The sequence below is a fragment of the Neomonachus schauinslandi genome, chromosome 11, assembly GCF_002201575.2.
Source record: "Neomonachus schauinslandi chromosome 11, ASM220157v2, whole genome shotgun sequence".
In the NCBI taxonomy this organism is placed as follows: domain Eukaryota; kingdom Metazoa; phylum Chordata; class Mammalia; order Carnivora; family Phocidae; genus Neomonachus; species Neomonachus schauinslandi.
Genome location: NC_058413.1, coordinates 100234428 through 100255774, shown reverse-complemented (window position 1 = coordinate 100255774; position 21347 = coordinate 100234428). Strand labels below are relative to the sequence as shown.

Genomic DNA, 21347 nt, shown 5'->3' with positions numbered 1-21347 from the left:
GAAAAGCAACTACAACGGACTGCCCTAGGGAGAAGGAAGGAGAGGGGAAGGAGGGGTGAGATGCGTGGCCCCAGGAGTGTTTGGAGAGTGGAGGGGCTGAGGAGGGATGAGGGATGGGTAAGTGCCGAGGGCAGACCCATGTTATGGCAAGCGCTAGGACCACAAGATGTTTCCAGCACAGACTATGCTTGTGAAACAGGACAGGCCTGGGTGAGGGCTGATGGGGAAACGTTCCCGATGTAGACCTCTTCGGCAGGATGGAGTCTGTCTTTCTTGCCTTTGCTGCTGATTCCAGAGCATGGAAAATTCCACAGTGCTTCCATCTGAGCTCATAGGGGAACGTTTTGAAGATTCTGCACTCCTTTCAGTGACCTTTTGCCAGAATCTTCGGAACGCACGGTGACTCTAACTAACCTGAATGAACAGAAAGCACCATCTGTGTGTTCGAATTCCGAGTGGCCCCTTGTGCTAGCCTCAAACATCCCAGCTCCCCACCTCTCCCCAAAACAGGAAAGAGGCATAAAGATGATTGAGTAAACACTGCTCATCTTTCTCATTTTTAGGGGTTCTTTGAACTTGAGAGGGGGGAATCGGGAAGTAGGAGTGAGCATGGTGTCGGGACACAAGGAGGGACCTGATGGCCAGGTCCCACCTTTGCCTGAGAGCTAGTGAGTCCTGGGGCTGCCCGGGTTGTCACCTTTGCTTACAAGGACACCTGCACTGCATTCACTGCTGACAAGGCCTCCAGCCCGAGAGCCACAAGAACTGAGGTTTTTGGCCAGAGCCAAGAGTAACACTGGATGCAAATCAGACAAAAGCCTGTTCAACTCTTTAAGAGAAACCTGTCTTTATTTTTCCTAGCAGGATGGTACTGGAGGTCACAATTTATGTGCGTGTGTTAGTGACATGGATTTGGCATTTCCATTAGCCGCCTTATTTTAGGGGTTTTCCATCTCCTGTGAAAATGGAGGCTCTAAATAGTATACTATACACAGTCACCATCTAAAAAGGGACGAAACCCTCCAAGAGTGTGATTTGAGGAGCCCACTGCCCGGGCGTGGAGGGTTCTGATGCTGTGGCTTGCCTTTGTGTCAGCTGAGGGCCTCCTCCCACGGTCTGACGGAGAAAGCGGGAGGACAGGTGTCCCAGGTGCATCTGCAGCCTGGGGTCCGTGTTCTGTCAGTGGCCAAAGGACGTGCCAGGTTTGACTTCAGGTCCCCTTGCTGGCTGCCAGCTCACGGCCGTGACCACGGAGTAATGTCTGGGAACTCCATACTGCAGACCTCTACTTAAAGGTCTGCATCCTCCACTGATGTGAGTGACTTGCCATCTCGAAGAGACATCTCAGTTGTTCTGTCCTGGGGACCACTTGAGTGATGGCTTCCAGGTTAGGGGGAGAAGCCACACCCAGGAGAGCCCACACTCTGGTTCTAAAGCACGTGGGTATGCATGCACACCTAACAGTCATACACATTAAAGATACGGGAACGTACAGGCCGAGAGCCTGCAACAAGGGATCTGGGCTGGTGGCAGGGGGCTGGAGAGGGTAAGGAGGTGTGTTTCCTTGAAGTTGGTAAGAGTCAAATATTAATGGCTTGGGCTCGAGAAATCATAATCTGCCAAGGCCAGTGGCCCACACCTACAGAGGTATTCATAGGTTACATTTTTTTTAGAAGATTTGATTTATGTATTTATTTTAGAGAGAGAGAGAGTGAGAATCGGGAGGAGCAGAGAGAGAGGGGAAGAGAATCTCAAGCAGATTCCTCACTGAGTGTGGAGCCAGACATGGGGCTTGATCCCACGACCCTGAGATCATGACCTGAAGCCAGAATCAAGAGTCGGGATGCTTAACCGACAGAACCACCCAGACGCCCCAGGTTACATTTTTATGTATTCATTTGTTTACTATTTATCCATTCGTTAAATACTTACCCACTACCCACTATGTGCCTAATCGTATATTAGGTTCTGGGAACACAGTGCTGAGGAAAACAGAGCCCCTGTGTTCACGAAGCTCATGCTGTATAGGGAGACAGAGAAGCAAGTGAACACGTCATACACAGGATAAATACTGGTATATTGGAGGTGTAAGATGTTACAAGCACACACGTGAAGGCGTCCAACTGGGGAGGCCTCCTGGAGGTGGTGTCTGATCAAAGTCATTACATAAATGGAGTGAATGGAAGAGAAAGGGAAGAATGCCAGGCTGAGGTCAACGTGGGCTGAGGTCCAGAGCTGGGAGAGAATCAGGCGAATTCATGAAACTGCACACGGCAGCGCGGAAGGGCACAAAGACCAGAGGCTGTAGAGATAAGTGGGCATAAAACAGGAAGGCCCTTGCAAACCACTTTAAGGAGCTCTGCCTTCCTCCTGAGGGCAAGAGGGAGCCCTTAGAAGCTCTGAGTCTGGGGAGTGACATCCGATTAACAATTGACACTCCTCGGTTGTGAATGGATGGGAGGCAGGGAGATAAGTTAGGATAATACTGCCACAATCTAGGCAAGAATGTATGATAGTTTAGAGAGAGAAATCAAAGATGGTGGCCCCCTTCTTTGCTTGGGCGGTTGGGTGATGGGAGTAGAGCTCTTGACTGAAATGGGGAACGCAAGAGGAAAGTAGAGCTCTTTTGTCGTTGTCCTCGTTCAGATAATGAACAGTTTTGATATTACAGCAGTAAGTTGTCCAGTGGGGAGCTTTTGGAGAGGCATTTGGATCTACAGTCGTGTGGGGAATTCAGAAGAGAGTGACCCTCCGGACAGGTGTATTTGGGAGTCATCAGCATGTAAATGATCTTGGAAGCCCTGGCAGTCAGTGAGCTAATAGAACAAGAGCATATCGAAGGAGAAGAGAGCTTACCACAGAATCCAGAGAAACCCCACATGATGACTCTCCAGAACAGTCGGAACCCACACGGAGGCTGAAAAGGAATCGCTGGAAGAAATAGGAGGGAGCCCGGGAGGGTGTGATGTTAAGGAAGAGGTTTCAAAAAGGAAAAAGTGGTCATCAATCTTAATGCTGCTGAGAAGTCCCCTAAGGGGAAGACGAGAAAATGTCTGTTGGATTTAGCGACACATGGCAGTCACTGGTTATCAGAAGCGAACTGTTTCGGTCTTAGTGGGACAATGGAGGAGGTGATGGTGGGTGGAGGGGTTAAGGAGCCTCGGGAAGAAGAGGCAGTACGTGCAGGTGGTCCTTGGAGTGGAGAGGTGGAGGAGGTAACTGAGCCAAGTTTGGGTTCAGCAGGGTGGGAGCCATGGAAGGACAGGGGTCAGGAGTTCAGGAATCAGCAAGGAGGCAGCTGGGAGTTGAACCGTGGGCCTGGAAGTATGAACAGAATGGAGCTAGATGGAAGGAAGGAAGGGGCATGCTAGGGATGTTTAGAGATCAAGGACCCGTTCTGGATGGGAGAATTTGAAAGGTGGGAAGGAGGTTTACGTTTAATACTTTAGAGGAAGAGCTCTGGTTGGTGATGGAAGGCCTGGAGTGCTCTCTCTGAGCACCTCCTGCAGTGGGCCCGTTCATTCAGTTCGTGGCACCTGTTACACCACCACTGTCCGCTTGCTGACACACCTGTCTTCCCGCGACCTGCACCCCATCCCCTGGACCGGCGTTCTCAGAGGCTCCCGTGTCTCAGTTCACTTCCATATGACACTGCAGTAGACACTTTCCCTGTATTATCGCCAGGCTTCCCAGCAACCTTGCACGTGGGTATTGTGACTCTCATACACATGGAGGAACCAAGACCCAGAGCTATGAGGACGTGCATATGACTCTATGGCTGGTAAATAAGTGGCAGAGACAGGATTTGAACCCAGGTTTGGTCTGACTTCAAAGTCCAGGCTTTTGGCTGTAACACTTCTTGGTGGCAAGAAGTATCTTGGCATGGTAGCCTGGGGATTTGATGCCTGCACAGAATGGGAACTCGAAAAACGCTAGATGCACGAGTGAGTGAGAATATGCCTGAGTACTGAAAACAACACTCCATACTGTGTCCCGGGGGAAATAAAAGTACTAGCACCCAAAGAGAGAAATGAGGGTAACTGGAAGGCAGGAGAACAGGACAGGAAAATGTGGCGATCGAGCAATGCTGGGGTTCGGTAGACAGAACAGAGGAGTCTCTTCCGGCCACTGTGTTTATGACTGGGGCGCCAGACACCTGGCCGTGGCATGAGCATCACCATCCGCAGGCCCCCGTCCTGTCAGGGAGGGGCCCAGAAACTCCAGAGGAGGAACTGAAAGGGGAAGTACCTAGGAAACAGAATTCACAGGGGAGGAAAGAACCCCAAACCACTATGTGACATTCAACTTTGCATTTCCTTTTTAGAACCTGAGCTGGAGTTTTTCTCCAGACCTTCCTTCAGACGTCAGGGGTGTGCGTGCGTGTGCATGCGTGTGTGGTGTTGGGGGGGGCGGGAATCACATTGCCCATCCGTTGTCTGGGGAACACACACTGCCATCTAACGTGGCCTTGGGGCCCAGGCTCACGTCTGCCGGGCGCGCCGCCCCCTCGCCCTGAGATGGAGGTCGTGAGTCAGGAATGCAGCCTACTCGCAGGGAGCGTGCTTCCAGGTTTGGGGGAAGTGGGAAAGTCTGGTGGATGGTGTTTTGTTTCTTTCTTGACCATAATCGAATTCCTCCCCCACCGTCCCTGAATAGCAGAAAGGAGCATCTCCTCCTTCCAGGCTCTCAGGGACATTATGTTCCTCCTCCTCGGACCTCCGTGGCTCCTTCTTGCTGAATAGACAAGCCTGTCAGTGCACCGTCCTCCCTCTGAGCACCATTACCAGCTCATTTCCTCCCTGGGTGGCAGGGCGTGAGGCCTCATGGGCCAGTGCGGGGTCGTCCCTGAGGGACCGCAGGGAAGTCCTGGGGCCCAAGGGTGGGGGCCTGTCACTCAGTTTTCCGCGTCAGACCCTCTGCTGCCATAGCGCCTGCCCCACCTGCGTGCGCGCACCAGCCGCTGTCTGCTTTGGAGGCTGCGCCTGGGGAAGGGCGTGGGCAGCGGGTGGAGAAGCACGGGGAGCAGAAGGAGCCCCCTCGGACTGTGGGAGCTTTAAAGGATCATGGAGCCTATCCTCTTTATATCACGGATGAGATTGAGGTCCAGAGAGATGAAATTCGTTTGTTTAATCCCTCATCCGCTCACTGGTCCTTCCTTCTACCCAGGAAATATTCATCAAACACCTGTCAGGCCCAAGAGGCCCAGCGGGGTGGGGGAGAAAGGAGGCCCTGCTCTCAGGTGGCTTTCATTCTGATGGGGAGAGGGAGACTGTAAACCTTGAACCTGAAGCCACTCACCCAAGGCTGGTGGCAGAGCTGGGCAGTCTGGACCTCCTGCCGTGCCCTTTCCAAGGGCCCCTACGTGGTCACTCCCTGCTTCCTGGGGAACATTCAGTTCTGTTCTTCAGTCCAGGTGGAAAAGTGGGGAAGGAGTGAAATTGGTTTTTAGTCCAGATACATCTGGGCAGCAGAGGGGTTGTAGGAGGTACAAGTAACTTTTGACTGGTCAAGACTAAGGCTTCTTTTTTTTTTTTTAAAAGATTTTAGTTATTTATTTGACAGAGAGAGACAGAGTGAGAGAGGGAACACAAGCAGGGGGAGAGGGAGAGGGAGAAGCAGGCTTCCCGCGGAGCAGGGAGCCCGACGCGGGGCTCGATCTTAGGACCCTGGGATCATGACCTGAGCCGAAGGCAGATGCTTAATGACTGAGCCACCCAGGTGCCCCTAAGGCTTCTTTTTATTTTGGTAAAATATATGTAACATAGAATTTACTATTTTATCCATTTTTAAGTGTATGGTTGGTTCAGTGGCATTAAACACAATCACATTCTTGGGCAACCTTCACCACCATCCATCCACAGAACTGTTCCATCCTCCCAAACTGAAACCATTAAACACTGACTCCCCCCAGCCCTCAAGACAAGAATTCTCAATATTTTGTGCTATGGGCCCCGGGGGCTGTCTGGTGAAATCTATGAACTCTTCCTTAGGATAATGTCTCTAAGTGCATAAAGTAAAATACGTAAGATTATAAATGGAGACTCTAAATATGGATATTAAAACATTTTAAAAAATCATCTGTAGTATAGCATATGTGTTATTCTTTGTTATCCTGTTGAGCTCAAGGAGCGGTTGAACATCCGCCATATTTTCACGAGTGGTTTGCAGAAATATTTCGATGCAAATGCAGCATATCTAATGAGGTACCAAACACCTACACCGTCGATGACCAAGCTACGCATACAGCTAATACAACCGGTTAGGTTTTTTTGTGTTTTTTTTCTTTTGGCTTTCATTTCCCCATTGAAGGAGCTGCTGCTAAATTTTAGGTAGAGGTTGGTGAAAATAAAGATGTGATTATTTTCTTCTCCAAGTTCACCAGCCTCCTGAATTCTGTCCCTGGACAGCTTGGGGGCTTTGCGGGCTCTAGGTCAGGAAGCCCTGCCAAGACAGAGTTTGCCTTAACCTTTTCTGCCTAGAAGGGGGAGTGCACGGGCCCAGGGGCGTGCTGATGGGTCGGACGTGGTGACAGAAACCCTCCCCGGGCATGCACCCTTGAGGGAGGGACGGCAGGAGCATCACAGGAACCCAGCCAAGGGGGTAAACGTGCCCCCATTCTCCCCGAGCCGCCAGCCTGCTGTCTGAGGTGGGCGGGGCCGGTGCCCCCTGGAAGTGTGCCTTCTGGCGGCTTCCCCCCCCCCCCCCCCCCCCTTGTCCAAAGGCTCAATGCAGAAGGGAGCCATATGGTCCTTTGTGGACACATTTTCCCTAGTACAGTATCGTCCTGGTGTGAATGCAGGGCCTGGCTCTCCAGTGTCAGCTGCCAGTGTCCCCTCCCCTGCGGCCCCCATCCCCCTGCAGCCAGCCCAGAGACGAGCAGGTTGTGAGGGGCAAGCTCTCTGAGTCGGGGAGCCCTGCGGAGTCGGGGTGAGTGAGGAGTCTTTCAGTAACACCCACACACACACTCACGCAGAAAACTGTTGAAGTGAAGTCAAATGTCTCAAAGTCAGATCCCTTTTTAGTATGAATTTGCTGTGTCTCATTCTGAGCACTAATTCCAATTTAATTGCAAGTGGCCTGAAGCCTCTTCAATAGGAGTAACAAATGGTTTGATTTTGTAAACTTCATCAGACTGCATTTTAAATGCGACACAGTAGCCCAACTCGAATGCCAATGAAGCACTGGAGTAGCTCTCTGTTTACTAATTATCCGTTTTTACTCCAAGCCACGCTGGCTGGCTTGTCTGATTAAATCGGATTTGTGGGATAGAGAACAGCTAGCAGAGTTTTCTCTATAGTAAACGAGATTGAAACTATGGGCCGCCTGGCTGCACACTGTAAATTATATTTCCTTTTAAAGGGGACGTGTCTCTTTTATTTCTCTGTCGCCCCTCCTGCATATTAAACTTTACGGTACAGAAACGGACCCGGCTCATCCTCCCCGAGTAGCCGGCTCGCTCCTGTTACTTTCCATGTTGCTCTCCCAAGAACTGGGAGGGAAACCCGTAGCCAGATCCCGTGCTGTTCCGCTCAGCTCTGTTTCGGTTTCACTCCTTTCTTTTCTCCCCTTTATCCCGGGGGTGAGTTTTCCTTACCCCGTTATTCTAAAAGGCACCTGAGATGATTTGGAGTCTTCGAATCCATTCCGAGGAGACCAAACAAGAGTCCTAACGTGTACTAGGATCCAGCACAAAGGGTTTGGCGTTTCAGAAAGACCCCGACGATGCATGGTGTCCGGCTCCGGGCGGGCAGGGGTGGCAGTGTAGACCGAGAAGGAAGGGAGTCCGTTCCTGAAGAACTCACTTGGCTCTTTGGTTCGCCCTGGAATGAAACATTTTCCTCTGACCAGAATGAAATGAAGATCACCCGGTTCCTCCCTGGGACGCACCCAAGGAAGCCAGGATGCAGGTCCTGAAGGGCTGGGATATTGGTGGTTGAAAGTCAGGTTCAGAGAGCCTTTGTGTCCTCCTCTCACACCCTGAGGCCTGGGGTCTTGCCTGGAGCTGCTGGGTTCTCTTGTTTATTCCTCTCCGTCTAGGAAGACCAGCTCCCCCCTTCATCCTTCCTATAAAACTCTCTCTCTCGGGCGCCTGGGTGGCTCAGCTGGTTAAGCGACTGCCTCTGGCTCAGGTCACGATCCTGGAGTCCCGGGATCGGGTCCCGCATCGGGCTCCCTGCTCGGCGGGGAGTCTGCTTCTCCCTCTGACCCTCCTCCCTCTCCTGCTCTCTGTCTCTCGTTCTCTCTCTCTCAAATAAATAAATAAAATCTTTAAAAAAAAAACAAAAACTCTCTCTCTCTAGCTCCATAAAACGAATGCAGGGCAGCTCTGAATAAGGTGTCATCAGGCTGAGCTTCAACTCAGCTATCGCTAAGACGTTCACTCCCGAGAGCTTGACCTGCCCCGCCCTCACTCTTGGTATCTGCCTTTGTGCGGGAGCTTTTTATATTTCAATTTGCTTCTGAATGTCCTGTAAAATTAATGGTGTATGCACTTTCCCCCTTTTTGGCCATTGTGTGCGGTACAGTACGGGAAGGTCCGGGGTCTCTGAGAGCCTGGTTACCGTGGGAATGAATGGCCACCACACTCTCAGGCTCCCGGCCTCCTTTTAATTGTTGACAGTAAAAAGCATTTAAATGCTGCTTAATTTGTAATCATCTTCTGGAGGGGGAAGGAGAGGAACCATTAAAATGTCAGTAAAATGAATACGTCCTTCTCTCTCTCTCTCTCTTTTTTTTTTTTGGTTGGGTTTTGTTTATGTATATGGGGTTGCTTTTTCTTTTCAATGCCTGATGTGTGTCAGATGCCGCAATGGCTCTGAAACAACCAGCATTTCACTTTATTTTGAGTATCTGTCCCCCCCCAAGCCCTGCTCCCCTCCCCAGCCCATTCTGGGTCTCTGGGTCTTTGCCTGCCTCTGTCTCTCTCTCCTTGTCTATCCCTGCTCTTCTCTCTGGACCTCCTCCTACCTCCACCTCACTGTCTCTGGAATCCATCAGGGGTTTACAAGATGTGTTAAATAAGACCCCAGCTGAGTTGTTGTTTTCCCAGAGACCCCTCTTGTATGCCCTGGTTCCTTCCCCGTGGCCTCAAGATGACTCAGGGCAGGCCTGGGACTGGAGAGGTTGACTCTCTATAGAAAACGTCTTGTCCACCTGATGAACACAAGTGATGAGAGAGACCTGGTAACTTATTATCCAAATAAGGACATTGGTCTTAATCTTCAGGTGGAACCACCGTGCTCCCATGAAGCTCTAGGCCCACTGCTGAGACTTCCAGTGCCTGTTATGTGTAGGCACAGGGCCCTAAGGAAATCAGAAGGTCTGGTTCTCTGACTCACCCTCTGTGAGGGTCACTTGGGGGGTCTTTTCTGTTACAACAGTGCTGGGGGCATGGGAGAGCAAGGCCTGCTTCCCTATCCCCGTCCCATCAGCACAGAAGCCTGCAGGTACCCTCAGACCCAGTGATTCAAGAATTACCCTTCTGAGTGGATGGCCAGTTCTGGAAGGAACCTAGTGGTCACTTGAGAGAAAGGACCTACCAGGTTCTCTCAAGTCTGGCTTTCCCCATCTTCCTAAAACTCCGTCTCACAGGGCTGCTTGAGAAGGGTTTAGGGGTGATAGACCTGGATTCGCCCCTAGCAAATTCTCACTCAAGATTAGGTCTTTTCTTTGCCTCACCTGTGACTGTCCCTCTGTGAGCCTGAGACCGTGGTTTCCGGGGAAGCCTCGAGATTCTCTTTAACTAAAAGAAGGCTGTCAAATCAGACTTTGAAGGAGAAATGCCTGAACTACATCTCAGTGGGAGAACGGATCTTTCAGTCTTCAATAGGCCTAGAATAATCGACTGTTAGAATAGGGGGAAAAGCTTTCAAGGATCATTTACTTCTACCTTCGTTTTTCCTGTGAGGAAACAGAGATGCAGAGAGGTCTAGTCACCTACCCAAGAGTGCACAGCGAGTTAGTCACTGAGCCAGGACTTGAGGACAGGCCTTCTGGCTGAAGACCCCAGTGCTTTACACTCTTCCATTGGGAGTATTTAGTGAGAAGTCCTAGGAAAGAGTAGGGCGAGAGGATAATTACCCTGGTCTGTCCTTTCCCGTGTCATCCTAACTTCCCACCAGACACTTCAGGGGCTCTTTTCCCAGAAGCCTCTAGGAGCAAAGGCGTTAGAGACCGAAGCCTGCAGAGAGCTGCAGGGAGCCGAGGGTACAGAGCCGAGGACACGCCAGAGGGACTGAGGGAAGAACCCATTATAGCTCTGTGCTGGTTCTTTAGCCACCTCCCTCCAAACATGCCACGTAGGGAACCCTTTGCCTTTGGGAACCTAGACGGTGGACAAGTGCGTGCCTCTCTCCTTTGAGCTTTATCCCTGTAGAACAAGCAGCATAGAGAAATTGAGGAGGGCAATTCTGTGTGTCTTGGCAGGAGAAGCTGCACACGGGTCCCTAAGGCAGCGCTTTGCCCACCCCCCCAGCCCCATCTCCCCCCAGCCTGGTCCCATCTCCAAGGCTGCTCCTCCACTGGAATGGCTAGTACCTGCCAGAAGCTTCTGATCCCCAGGGCTGGGCCCAGGGGCTGGGCTGGGCTGGGCTGGGCTGGGCTGGGCTGGGCGACAACGGCACGCTGCTGCCCCTTTCCTCTCAGGGCTGTTGAAGTTGGTCCAATTTTTCAATCGTGGGCCAATTAGTTTCACAAATGGGGGCCCCCGTGGTGCCAGGGCGCATTTGTTCCGGGCCTGCGCACTGGCCGGGCCCCATTGTCCTGCCTCCCGCCCCCATGTGGGCCCATTGTCCTCACCCCCAGCGGGTGCTGCTTACTGCGGCTTCTCGGGCAGGCGTCCTGCAGGCTCCAGGCTGCACCGCGGGCTCCGGGCTGCAGGGCCGCAGCTGGTCGAGGTGCTTAAGGCCACGGACCCTGTGACCTTTGCCCCAGTCCTGCTGTCATTTTGAAAGTTACAGACCAGAGGGCTGCATACCTCTCTGGATTTACTTCCCACCCCAAGCCCAGAGCCTGCACACGCGCGAGCGAGCGTGCGCGCACACACACACACACACACACACGCTGTCTCTCACTGGTCTCCTCGTCTCCCTCCCCACCCCTCCTTCCCTTCTTCCTCCTCCTCTTGCTCTTGTGGTGGAAATTTGGATTCAGGAGTGTCTGAAAGGCTTCAGGAACATGACCGGGAAGTGGCTGCAGGTGCAGGTGGGAAGGACGTACCCGGAGAGGCAACTGGTCACTTCTGGTGCGGAGGACGCTGTGACTTCTCCTCGTGTGGCTTTCAGTCCTCGGCCTCCTTACTTCCACATCAGATGCTGGGATGGGCGGAATGGAGGTGCACGTTCCCATCGGTTTGGCATCTTGCAGTTGAGTTTGCCCTTGACACCCTTCCTGCCAGGGGCCCGTACCCCCCCCAGAAAGCGTGGCCCACCAGGAGGGAGATGGAGCAGGGAGGCGGTCATGTCACCAGGCGGCAGAGCACAGATCTGGTCCCTTTTTAACCTGTTGACTCTCTCTCGCAAACCAAACTCAACTTTCTTCCTCCATTTAGTTTCCCTTCCTTCCTTCTCCACCCCCTTTCCTGTCCCCCTCCCTCAGTTTCTCCTCCTCTCCGGCTCGTTTGTTGGAGTGATTGACAAAATTAGTAAATCCATTCATGTTACTTTTATTGTGCAGGTCTCAGTAAATCCCGTGTGTCCGGGGTGCACCTTAATGAGCTAGTGAGCTGACAAATTTGTTTACTGTAGCTGGAGGTGCCGAGTAATGAAATGCACTTGTGTCTGCAGCTCACTGCTAAACAAATACACAGTTTTCTGGAAGCCAGCTTTGCTAGCTGCTGCCTGAGGATGCAGCCACATTCCCCCAGAGACGGAGAGGGTGTGTGCATGCACACGTGCATGGCGGTGTGTGCCTGGAGACGTGTAATCACTCACCCATCCATGGCTTAGTTTTAAAACAAATTTGAATCAGCTCCTCCAGCTCCTCCCCTTTTTGGTTATTCATTGAGAACTCTCAGCTCCCTGGACTAATGATATGAAACCCTCACATTCCTCCTTTGCCTTGTGGAAATGGAAGGTTATATAGATTGCCTCCAAGATTCAAGAAAGAAAGGAAAGGGGTAGGAGGGCTGGATGAGGAGACTGGAATTGACAAGGCTGAAATTGACAAGAAGACTTGATGGAAGGTTTCTAGCTCCAGGCTTGCTTTGAGAAGAGGTAACCGAACAGATGATTAAAGGTGTCCCAGCAGCAGGTGACTGTGTGTGGGAGACAAGCCCCCATGCACAGGCTTGTGGCTAATCTGGTTCAAGCCGGGCCCCCGGAGATGTTTTCTCAGTCTTCTCTAGCTGTCATGCGAGGGAGGCCAACAGCAGTAAAGGATACAGTGGGGCTTGTCTCCCACTCTCAGAATCGGTCTTTCTCAGGCATCAGTGGGCTGACACTTTCTTGGGCTGGGCAGACTGGGCCCTCACTGAGCAAGCAGCTAACTTTCTGAAGAAGGCTGGGAATTCAGGAGCTCAACCCAAATGATCCTGTCACTTGTGCCCAAGAGAACAGCTAGCAAGAGAGTTCTTGGCCCTTTCTCCAGTAGGTCCCTTGAAAAGCAGCCAAACCCTAAATGATGGTACAGGGGGGAGTCAAAAGGGAGGCACCCCTGCCGTTGTCATGGCTGGGCATTCATTTCATTTCTGTCTGCTCTCTGTCCCTGCCCCCTCGGCACCTGTAGCCTTCTCCATCCTCTCGAGATGCAGACAGGCTTCCTGCCTGCGGTGTGAGTCAGCCTTGGGCTGCTTGTCTCGGTCTTTTTCTCTTGCACAGTGGATGATGCAGTTCTTCCGTGTTCTTTAACAATGACGGGGGCGGGGGGCGGGTGTGTGGGCAGAGGAGGGAGCAAGGAGAAAGACGGGGAAGGGGAAAAGGCAGTAGTCTCAATTGATGGTTTTGGTGTGTGGCTACCAGGGTAGCCTGTGGCCAGAAATGGCATCTAGGTGGTCAGAGGAAGTAGAAAGACCTTTCTGAAGGATTTGGGGGTCAGGTTGGGGGTGGAGGTGGGAGATGGTTCCAGTTTAAATCAAGGTTTTTGCGGAGCACCTGGGTGGCTCAGTTGTTAAGTGTCTGCTTTCGGCTCAGGTCATGGTCCCAGGGTCCTGGGATCGAGTCCCGCATCGGGCTCCTTGCTCAGTGGGGAGCCTGCTTCTCCCCCTCCCACTCCCCCTTCTTGTGTTCCCTCTCTCGTTGTGTCTCTCTCTGCCAAATAAATAAATAAAATCTTTCAAAAAAAGATCAAGGTTTTTGCAGTCCCCCTAAAGTTGAGATTTTCTTCCTCTGGGGAGAAAAAACAAAACCGTTGGGGGTGGCGGGGAAGGCGGCTGTTGCTTGGCTGGGTGAGGTTAGGTGGGGTTGGACCCGACAAGCCTGTCTGTGGGCCGCGTGCACGCACATACACACACAGGCGTGCCGTGGTCCAGCAAACGCACACGTGGCAGTCATAGCCAACTTGCCCAAAAAAGCCAGAGTATATTTAGATCCCTCTGCTCTTTTGATTAAGAAACTGCTTATGCTGGAGATAATAAGAGCCTTGTTCCAAGAAGGTGTAGCACCTGAACATCTTTTCCAGCTGTGTACCCCTCTGATCCTGTTCCTTCCTTTCTATTAAAGAGCTAATTGGTATGGAAGTGGCACAGGTGTAAACATGAGGGTTTTGTGTCTCATAATTTCAGACCCGGTCATCACCTGGGTGAAATAACTATCCTGGATCTATGTCACCCCTCATGCCTCTTGTTCCACCCTGGCCTTGGCTTTTTCCCATTCTTTGGCTATAATTAAACTTGTTTTAAATCGAGAGTCTGCAAGTTGGACATGCCCTGCAGCCAAAACGGGCCGTGCTGCCCTTGGGGCGGGAGGGTGGATGAGCTGTGGGTCACCATCTCCAGAGACAAAAGGGACGCAAATGGTAACCGGGATATTTGCATGGGTCCTGCCCACGTTACCTAGAACCAGGCTTTTCATTCAAGAGGTTATTTCTTCTTTTCTTTTTTTAAATTTATTTGACAGAGAGAGACACAGTGAGAGAGGGAACACAAGCAGGGGGAGTGGGAGAGGGAGAAGCAGGCTTCCTGCTGAGCAGAGAGCCCGATGCAGGGCTCGATCCCAGGACCCTGGGATCATGACCTGAGCCGAAGGCAGACGCCTAACGACTGAGCCACCCGGGCGCCCCTCAAGAGGTTATTTCATTCCATAACCTCTTATATTACCTTCGGCAATAAACCGTGTCAGGCAGACCCCCTTGGAGCACAGCTCAATACCGAGCCTCATTCGTTCCTTGGAAGAGCAGAGGAGGGGGCTGTTCTTTGACCTGATAAATTATTTCCTTGGACCCAGGCTAATTTATGTGCCCGGCTTACATTATGATTTCCGGATTGATCGAAAGCAGTACAGTTGCAGAATTTACATACTCAAAAACATGTGTCCCTTGCCTCCAAATAGCACTGGGAAGTTGGAGTTGGAAAGGGCAGGTGAGTTAGGAATGGGAATGCCGTTTCCTAGAAGAAGAAATGAAGCCTGGGGTCACAGCGCTGGGCAGGTTGCGCCTCGGGGCCAGCACTGAGGGCTTCTGCTGGATTCACTGCTTAATGTGGTAAAAAACTGGTCCTTCTGTGGTTTCAGTCTTCGCTGCTGACCCACAGAGTTCAGACGCGGAGTAAGAACTCGGGAGTCATGTCTAGCCTACCAGACAGACACGAGAGGCCCCAACAAGATCAGATGCCTATGGGTCACTTGGTGTTACTGATTTCCAAAGAGAGTCTTGCTGGAAGTGCTCAGTAATGACTTCATTTGGTCTGAGCTTTTCTCTAGCTCTAGCTGTCTGGCTCTCTCTACTAGGACTGCCTCCACCTCCGGTCCCTTGTCTGCCCCTTGTGATTGTCCCACAGCTCCTTCCTTAGGCTCTTATGCACCATACAGTTAGTTACTGAGTGCGTATGCCACGCCAGGCCCTGTGGTTAGGGTGGGGGAGTATAAAGATTAAGGGAACAGTTCCTGCTTTGGAGGGCTTACAGTCTAGTAGGCAGAGCTGAATGTCAAAAATAAATGCATCAGGGGGTTTTATATGCTGTAGTCGTGAGGGCTTAGAGGAAGAAGATGTTCTTGGCATTGAGTCCTAAATGGTGTAACTCATACAAGATGCCTCCTCTAGAGTCAACTTCCTGGAAGCAGCGGCCCAGAGTCAATAAAGCAACTTCAGCTCGTCTCCTGCGCAGGGCAGCCGTGATCCCCATCCGGGCCGTCCGTTGCTGCAGGGGGATGCCCGGCTAAGAGGGGAGAGGGGCACTGAGGCTGGGATCCAGCCCTCTTTGCTCGCCAGAGCCGTGCGCCTGGGCAACTATCTGTGTCTGCCCACAGTCAGAGGCATGATTTTCTAATTCAGACAAAGGCGGCGTCTGGGCTGGCAGGGGCTCTGCTGTCACTTTGTAGTTACAAAGCCTTTGCGCGTGGGTATCTCATTTGATGCTCTCAGCAACAACAGTGTGGCAAAGGATGAGCAAACCCTGGTCCAGAGAAGTTCAGTGACTTGCTCAGAATCACAAGGCAAGTAAGTGGCAGAACCAAGACCCCTGTGCTGCTTTTGTTTCCCTTGGGCCACGCTGACCAGATGATTTCTGACGGTTTTCTGCAACCAGGGGAGGCTCCTCCTGCCTCCCCAGTGGTATCAGGCATGAGGTCTCTCTGTGGCAGAGGAAGGAGCACCAAGCATCTCTGGGGTTCAGGCGGTGTGAGGAACAGAAGGGTGTAACCCTGCCCAGCCTCTTGCCCGGCCGCACATCTCCCGGTAGCTAATGAATTGCTAATACAATTTTCTAGATAATTTTATTTCCATAGTCCCACATTTTAATGTGTTTCCAAAAGCTAGCATTTATTTGCTTAATCTCCCAGTGTAATAGAATCTGCCCTGACTCATCATACATGCGAACAATCAGCTAGGCAGAAACTACAGCAAATTGTTTAATAACTCAAATCTAGTCTCTAGATTTTTAGCTTGCATGCACCAGTAGCTTTTCTCGTGCCTCTCCCACTCCCCCCCCGCCCAACCTCTTCCTTTTTAAATATTTCTCCATCTTCTCAGCTGTTGGGCTCCAAACAGAAGAGAGGGGAGAATGGATACGGGGCCTCAGAGGTCCCTTCTCATCTCTGTACCTCGGCTGGTGTCCTCAGTGGCCAAGGAGGGCCCCTGAGCCTTGTGAGATGTCCCAGGAAGGGGGGGGGAGAGGGACCCTTGCACGGACATGGTAGAATTTCCTTCCCAAGTGAGGGTGATGTCACCTGAAACCGGCCATCAGGGTGCAGAGCTGGCCATCCGGGGGCACCATGCTTCCCAACTGAGCCCCCGTGTCAGGTCCTGTCGCGCCATCTTCCCTGGACCTCATTTTTCCACTCTCCTCCCCCAGGGGCATTGCCCTTATATACAGGCTGGTTCCTGCTGGCACCCCCCATCCCCAGCCATTCCAGGCACCACACTGGCCCCACTGACCTTCCCCGCTCATCTCCACCCTCTGGGGCTGTCGTGTGTCCCTGCCTGCTCTGAAGGTTGCTTGCGGTGTTTCCTTAGCCTGGCCCTTGTAGCCCTCCTCCCGGTCCTTGGCTTCTCAGTAGTCTTCATTTCTCAATGCCACAGTCCTCATGGAGTCACCCTGTCTTATCCCCTGGCGGGTCACCCTGTCTGTATCCCCTACTCGTCTAGGACCCCAGTTCTCTGGTTGGTCTCAGCATCCCCTTTGTCACCTCACAGTGCCTACACTTGGTCACTGCACATTGAGTGTGCTGGATGGACACGAAGTGGGTTCAGGCCATCCTGAGAGGTATGGGTGGCCTGGGGGTGGTGGCTTTGAGGAACCTTGGAAAGACCTGGGGGGCTGAGTGCTGTGGTGTCCTCAGACCGTCCTGCCGGGAGGTACCAGCCCTCAGAACTCCTCTGGGCCTGGCGTTGTAGGCTTGGAGTGTCCCTACTGGGGATGTCACGCTCCCTCTGACCCAGGTGCCATCTACCCTGGGGACGTCAGGGGATGTCTAAGGAGAAATCCGTGCTGCCAAAGGGCACAGCTTGCCCGCGAGGCCTGCTCCAGCTTACCAATTCAAGGCAGCTGTTTGACATCTGGCTTACTTGGGGCCCATGCTGGGGGCCCTCGGGATGAAACGGCCAGGGCAGCCGTGTCACAGATCTCGCTGCAGATGGACTGCACACCTGGGCGTGTTGAGCTGGCCAGGGTGGGCACTGAGCGCTCACTGTCAGCCCTTGGGCTGCGTCCGCCTGGCAGGCCACTCCCCTCAGCCAGGTGCAGCCAGGCACCCCATTACCTCCCCGAGTTCTTGCCCCGGGACGTGGGAAGGCTTCAGAGAGCTGTACCTTGTGACTCTGCTTCCAGCCCGCTCCCCCTGGCTTGGGTTTTCTAACTGTCGCTGGAGTGAGCCCTGGTCACACCCAAGCGGGGTGAGAGCCGGTGCGCTGGCCCTATCGTGCCTCTTCCAGAAGCCCAGACAGACAGGAGGCATGCCCCGAAGCAGACCTGGGCCCAACCCTGTGGTGCCTGAAATCAGACCTCGACATTTGTTCAAATCTCAGCTCTACCTCTTCTGACTGTGTGACCTTAGGCAAGTTGGTTAATCGCTCTGTTTTCCCATTTGTGGGAAGGGGGATGAGAATGCCTGCCTTGTGGGGTTGGATGCGCGTGTTAATTGAGATGGCAGCATAGATAAAGCACGTGTATTAGTTCCTTTCCCTTGTGTTTGTTGAGGCCAGGAGCAAAACAGGGCTCTTGCTTTGTGTTCAGCCTTCCCTGGACCTGGATGCAGGCGGCAGCTGCACGGATGGCCGTGGGGGGTGGGGGGGTGGAGGAACGGGGGGGGGGGGATGGAAGGGTCTGGCCTTCCCGCTAGTTCATCCTAAACCCAGCCACGAATGGGACTGGGGCAGCGAGAACAGACCACCCCTTTGCTCTCTCCAGGGATGGACCAGGGTGGCAGCAAGGTCTTCATGCTGTCCCTCTCCACCCCACTTTCTACGCAGAGCTCCTTGATCCAGCACTGAGCAGCCAGGGCTCTGCCCTTGCTCCCCTCTGGGCTGTGTTGACAGATGCTAGGCCTGTCCACCCTTCCCACTTGTGTCCTTTACACAGGGCCAGGCGGTGCAGGGCTGAACACCGGTGATACTGGTCAGATGCCAGCAGGAGGGAGCAGATGAGCTTCCCAGGGGAGCTGACATGCTTAGGGAAGTAGGATCCAAAAGGGTGGGCAATGAGCCACCAGTGAGGACCCAGATGGTGGGTCTCCATGCTTCCTCGTGTGCTGCTGTACCCAGAGAGGTTAATGGCTCCAGAGCAGGATCTTTCTTCGTAGGATACCATGGGGTACCTATCTAAGCTTCTGATCACTGCAGAGAATGGCCAGACAGAATGAAATGACAATCTCATGCCACTCACTAGCTTCAAATCCTTTGACAGTTGCCCACTGGTCTTGAGATGCAGCCTAAATGTCTTCACATGGTTTTCAAGACCCGCATGTGACCTGGCCCTGCCTACTTCTTTGACCTTCCCTCCACTGTCTCCCCACCTCCCTAGCGATGCTGTTCTTCTGTCTTATCCTCTGATAACTGCATTTCTTTCCAGGCTAGAGTGTTCATGGATGCTCTCCCCCAGTGGTCCCTTGTGCTGGGTGACATCTATGACGACAGCAGAGACTTTGTAGAGTTTTCCATGGTTAGATTCCCCAGTGCCCAAAAGGGAGTCCTCCTTAGAGAAGGTACTAGAATAATATTTGTTGAATTAAGAGACTCTTAAGATGGGTGCTTTGGCGAAGGGAGAACTGGTTAAAAGAAGAGGGTCTGTAGCTAGCCTCTGGAGAGGATTCAGACCCAGGCAGCCTGGGTTGGGACTGCATCTCTGCAGTTTCTGAGCTCCATGGAACTTGGGACAAGTTGCACAATCGCGGTGTCTTCATTTGCCTCATCTGAGAGGGGAGGTGGTGGAGCCTGCCTTCTGGAGACGGGACTTTCAGTTAGCTCCATTCGACCATGGGCTGGCACGTGCTGTTTTCGTGATTGTGATCCCCCACAGAGGCCACCCCGACTTCCCACCTCCTGCCCCAGACTCCCAAAAGTCCCCCTGACACATGCCATCTTTTTTTTTTTTTTTTAAAGATTTTATTTATTTCTTTGACAGAGAGAGACATAGCGAGAGAGGGAACACAAGCAGGGGGAGTGGGAGAGGGAGAAGCAGTCTCCCCGCGGAGCAGGGAGCCCGATGTGGGGCTCGATCCCAGGACCCTGGGATCACGACCTGAGCCGAAGGCAGACCCATAATGACTGTGAGCCACCCAGGCGCCCCGACACATGCCATCTTAATACCCTGCCTTTGACACAGCCCCCCACACAGCTACTGACTCACGTTTGTCGTTGTGATGGATTGGTTGTCTCTTTCTCCTACTAGACTTTAGGTGCCATAAGGGTGAGCAGTACGTCGATTGTGTCCACGATTGGAGCCACACGCTAGGTGCCCCTTCACCACTGCATGGCCTGGGCCGCCTCTGGGTTCACCCCCGAGCCTGGGGGAGTAGAGGCCTAGCCCTGGCTCTGGCTCTGGCTCTGGCCCGGATGAGTCAGGAGAGGCTGTGTGCTCCCCGCTCCTGAGCTCTCCTGTTCCCCACAGGCACGGACATGGCCGTCTTCTGTCTGCTGTGCGGGAAGCGATTCCAGGCGCAGAGCGCGCTCCAGCAGCACATGGAGGTCCACGCGGGCGTGCGCAGCTACATCTGCAGCGAGTGCAACCGCACCTTCCCTAGCCACACCGCCCTCAAACGCCACCTGCGCTCACACACCGGTAAGCCCGTCCAGGGGATGGCTGGCTCAGAGTCCCTGGGAACCCGTGTCTGCATCTGCCTCCAAAGACATAAAGGGGAGGTGTCCGGCTGAGTCGGCCCTCAGCCCTTCTTTGCTCAAGGTGGGCATGGGGGGGGGCTTCCATTGTGCAGGTAAATGTTGTTAGTTCTTCTTCCCCTCCTATCTTGGGGACCTGTGGGTCTCAGTCTCTCTGCGCTCAATGGAGAGGGTATTCATTAGAAATGCAGGCTCTTGGGTTCTACCCTCAGAAACTTTGACTTCGTGGATATGGAGAGGGAGCCAAGACTCGATGTGATGAGTAAGTATTCCCAAAAGATTCTGATGCAGGTGGACCCAAAACGCATTTGGAGAAAAACCTACCCACTTGGTCACCTCTCCCTGGCCTCCACCCCATGGACACATGCTCCTGACATCAGCCCTGGGCTCCTAAGGGCATGTTGCAGAAGTGGTCCTGCTTGCTCTAAAATAACAGAAGCAAATTTTCTGTACTTGGCCATTAACCTTGATTAGGGGAGAAGATGAGGGCATATAAACAATGAGCCAGATGATGGAGGAGGAAAGTAGTCATGAGTCAAGGGGGATGGGCCGTGTGCCCAGGTACTGGTTCATCCCGGCTGCCACCCTCTAGAAGGTTGACCCTGAGGGCCAGGAGGCAGATGGCTTTCTTGTAGCAACCTCCGATCCCCTAGCAAAGTAATGGGTGACTTAAATTCATCCTTTTCTCTGGGACAAAATTGGATCTTCGCTGACAGCACATGGATAAAGGAGTGTCCCTTTCTGAGTCTGTGTGTGTCTCTGCTCGTGTGTGCTCTGTCCTGAGTTTGGAGTGAGAATGGGGGACAGGGTGGGGTCAGGGAGATAGAGAGGCAGACTCCATATTGGGGTCTATAACAGGGTGTAGGCTCATGTCTCTTGGAGAGGGTATTAAAAGCTGTGTGCCTCAAGACAGGAATGGTAGGACCTTCTCTGTCCTCATTCTTGGGTCTTGTCACAACTCTGGGATTAAGTATGCAGGCCAGGCCTTTCTTGGGTGGCAGTCTCTGCTGATGGAGGGAGGGGCTTTACTTATCATGGACTGAGCGGGTCTGTCCTGCCAAGAGTGTGCATCCTCATCCAGGAGCCTGCCTGGCCTTGCACTTTCTGATGTCATTCACTTGAGGGGAACGTATGGCCTTAAGCATCACCTGACTTGCTTGGAGTCATTGAGGTTTGCTGGCATAAGACAGGGGAGGTCCCAGAGGGTAGGACCCGACAAGAAGGGCTTCTCTGTAGTGACCGTGTACACATCCCCTGCAGGTCTATGCACTCTCCTGTCCACACTTCCCCCCCCGACTGGGTCCCCAAGTTCAGCCTTAACATGGTGGCCGGTCACCTTTCGGCCACTTCGGAGCATGCTGCTAGGTCAAGTCAGTTGGCTGCGTGGGACTTAAATGATCCCAACCTGCTGAGTCCACCCAGGATAT

General features: G+C 52.8%; 1 protein-coding gene across 1 annotated transcript in view; it reads left to right on the top strand.

Moving 5' to 3' along the window:
• Positions 1-21347, top strand: part of ZBTB16 (zinc finger and BTB domain containing 16) — a 180595-nt gene that overhangs the window by 153192 nt on the left and 6056 nt on the right. The window contains exon 5 of the mRNA XM_021696407.1: positions 19694-19864. Within this exon, the coding sequence (XP_021552082.1) occupies positions 19694-19864 (171 nt within the window). The remainder of the gene's footprint in view (positions 1-19693; positions 19865-21347) is intronic.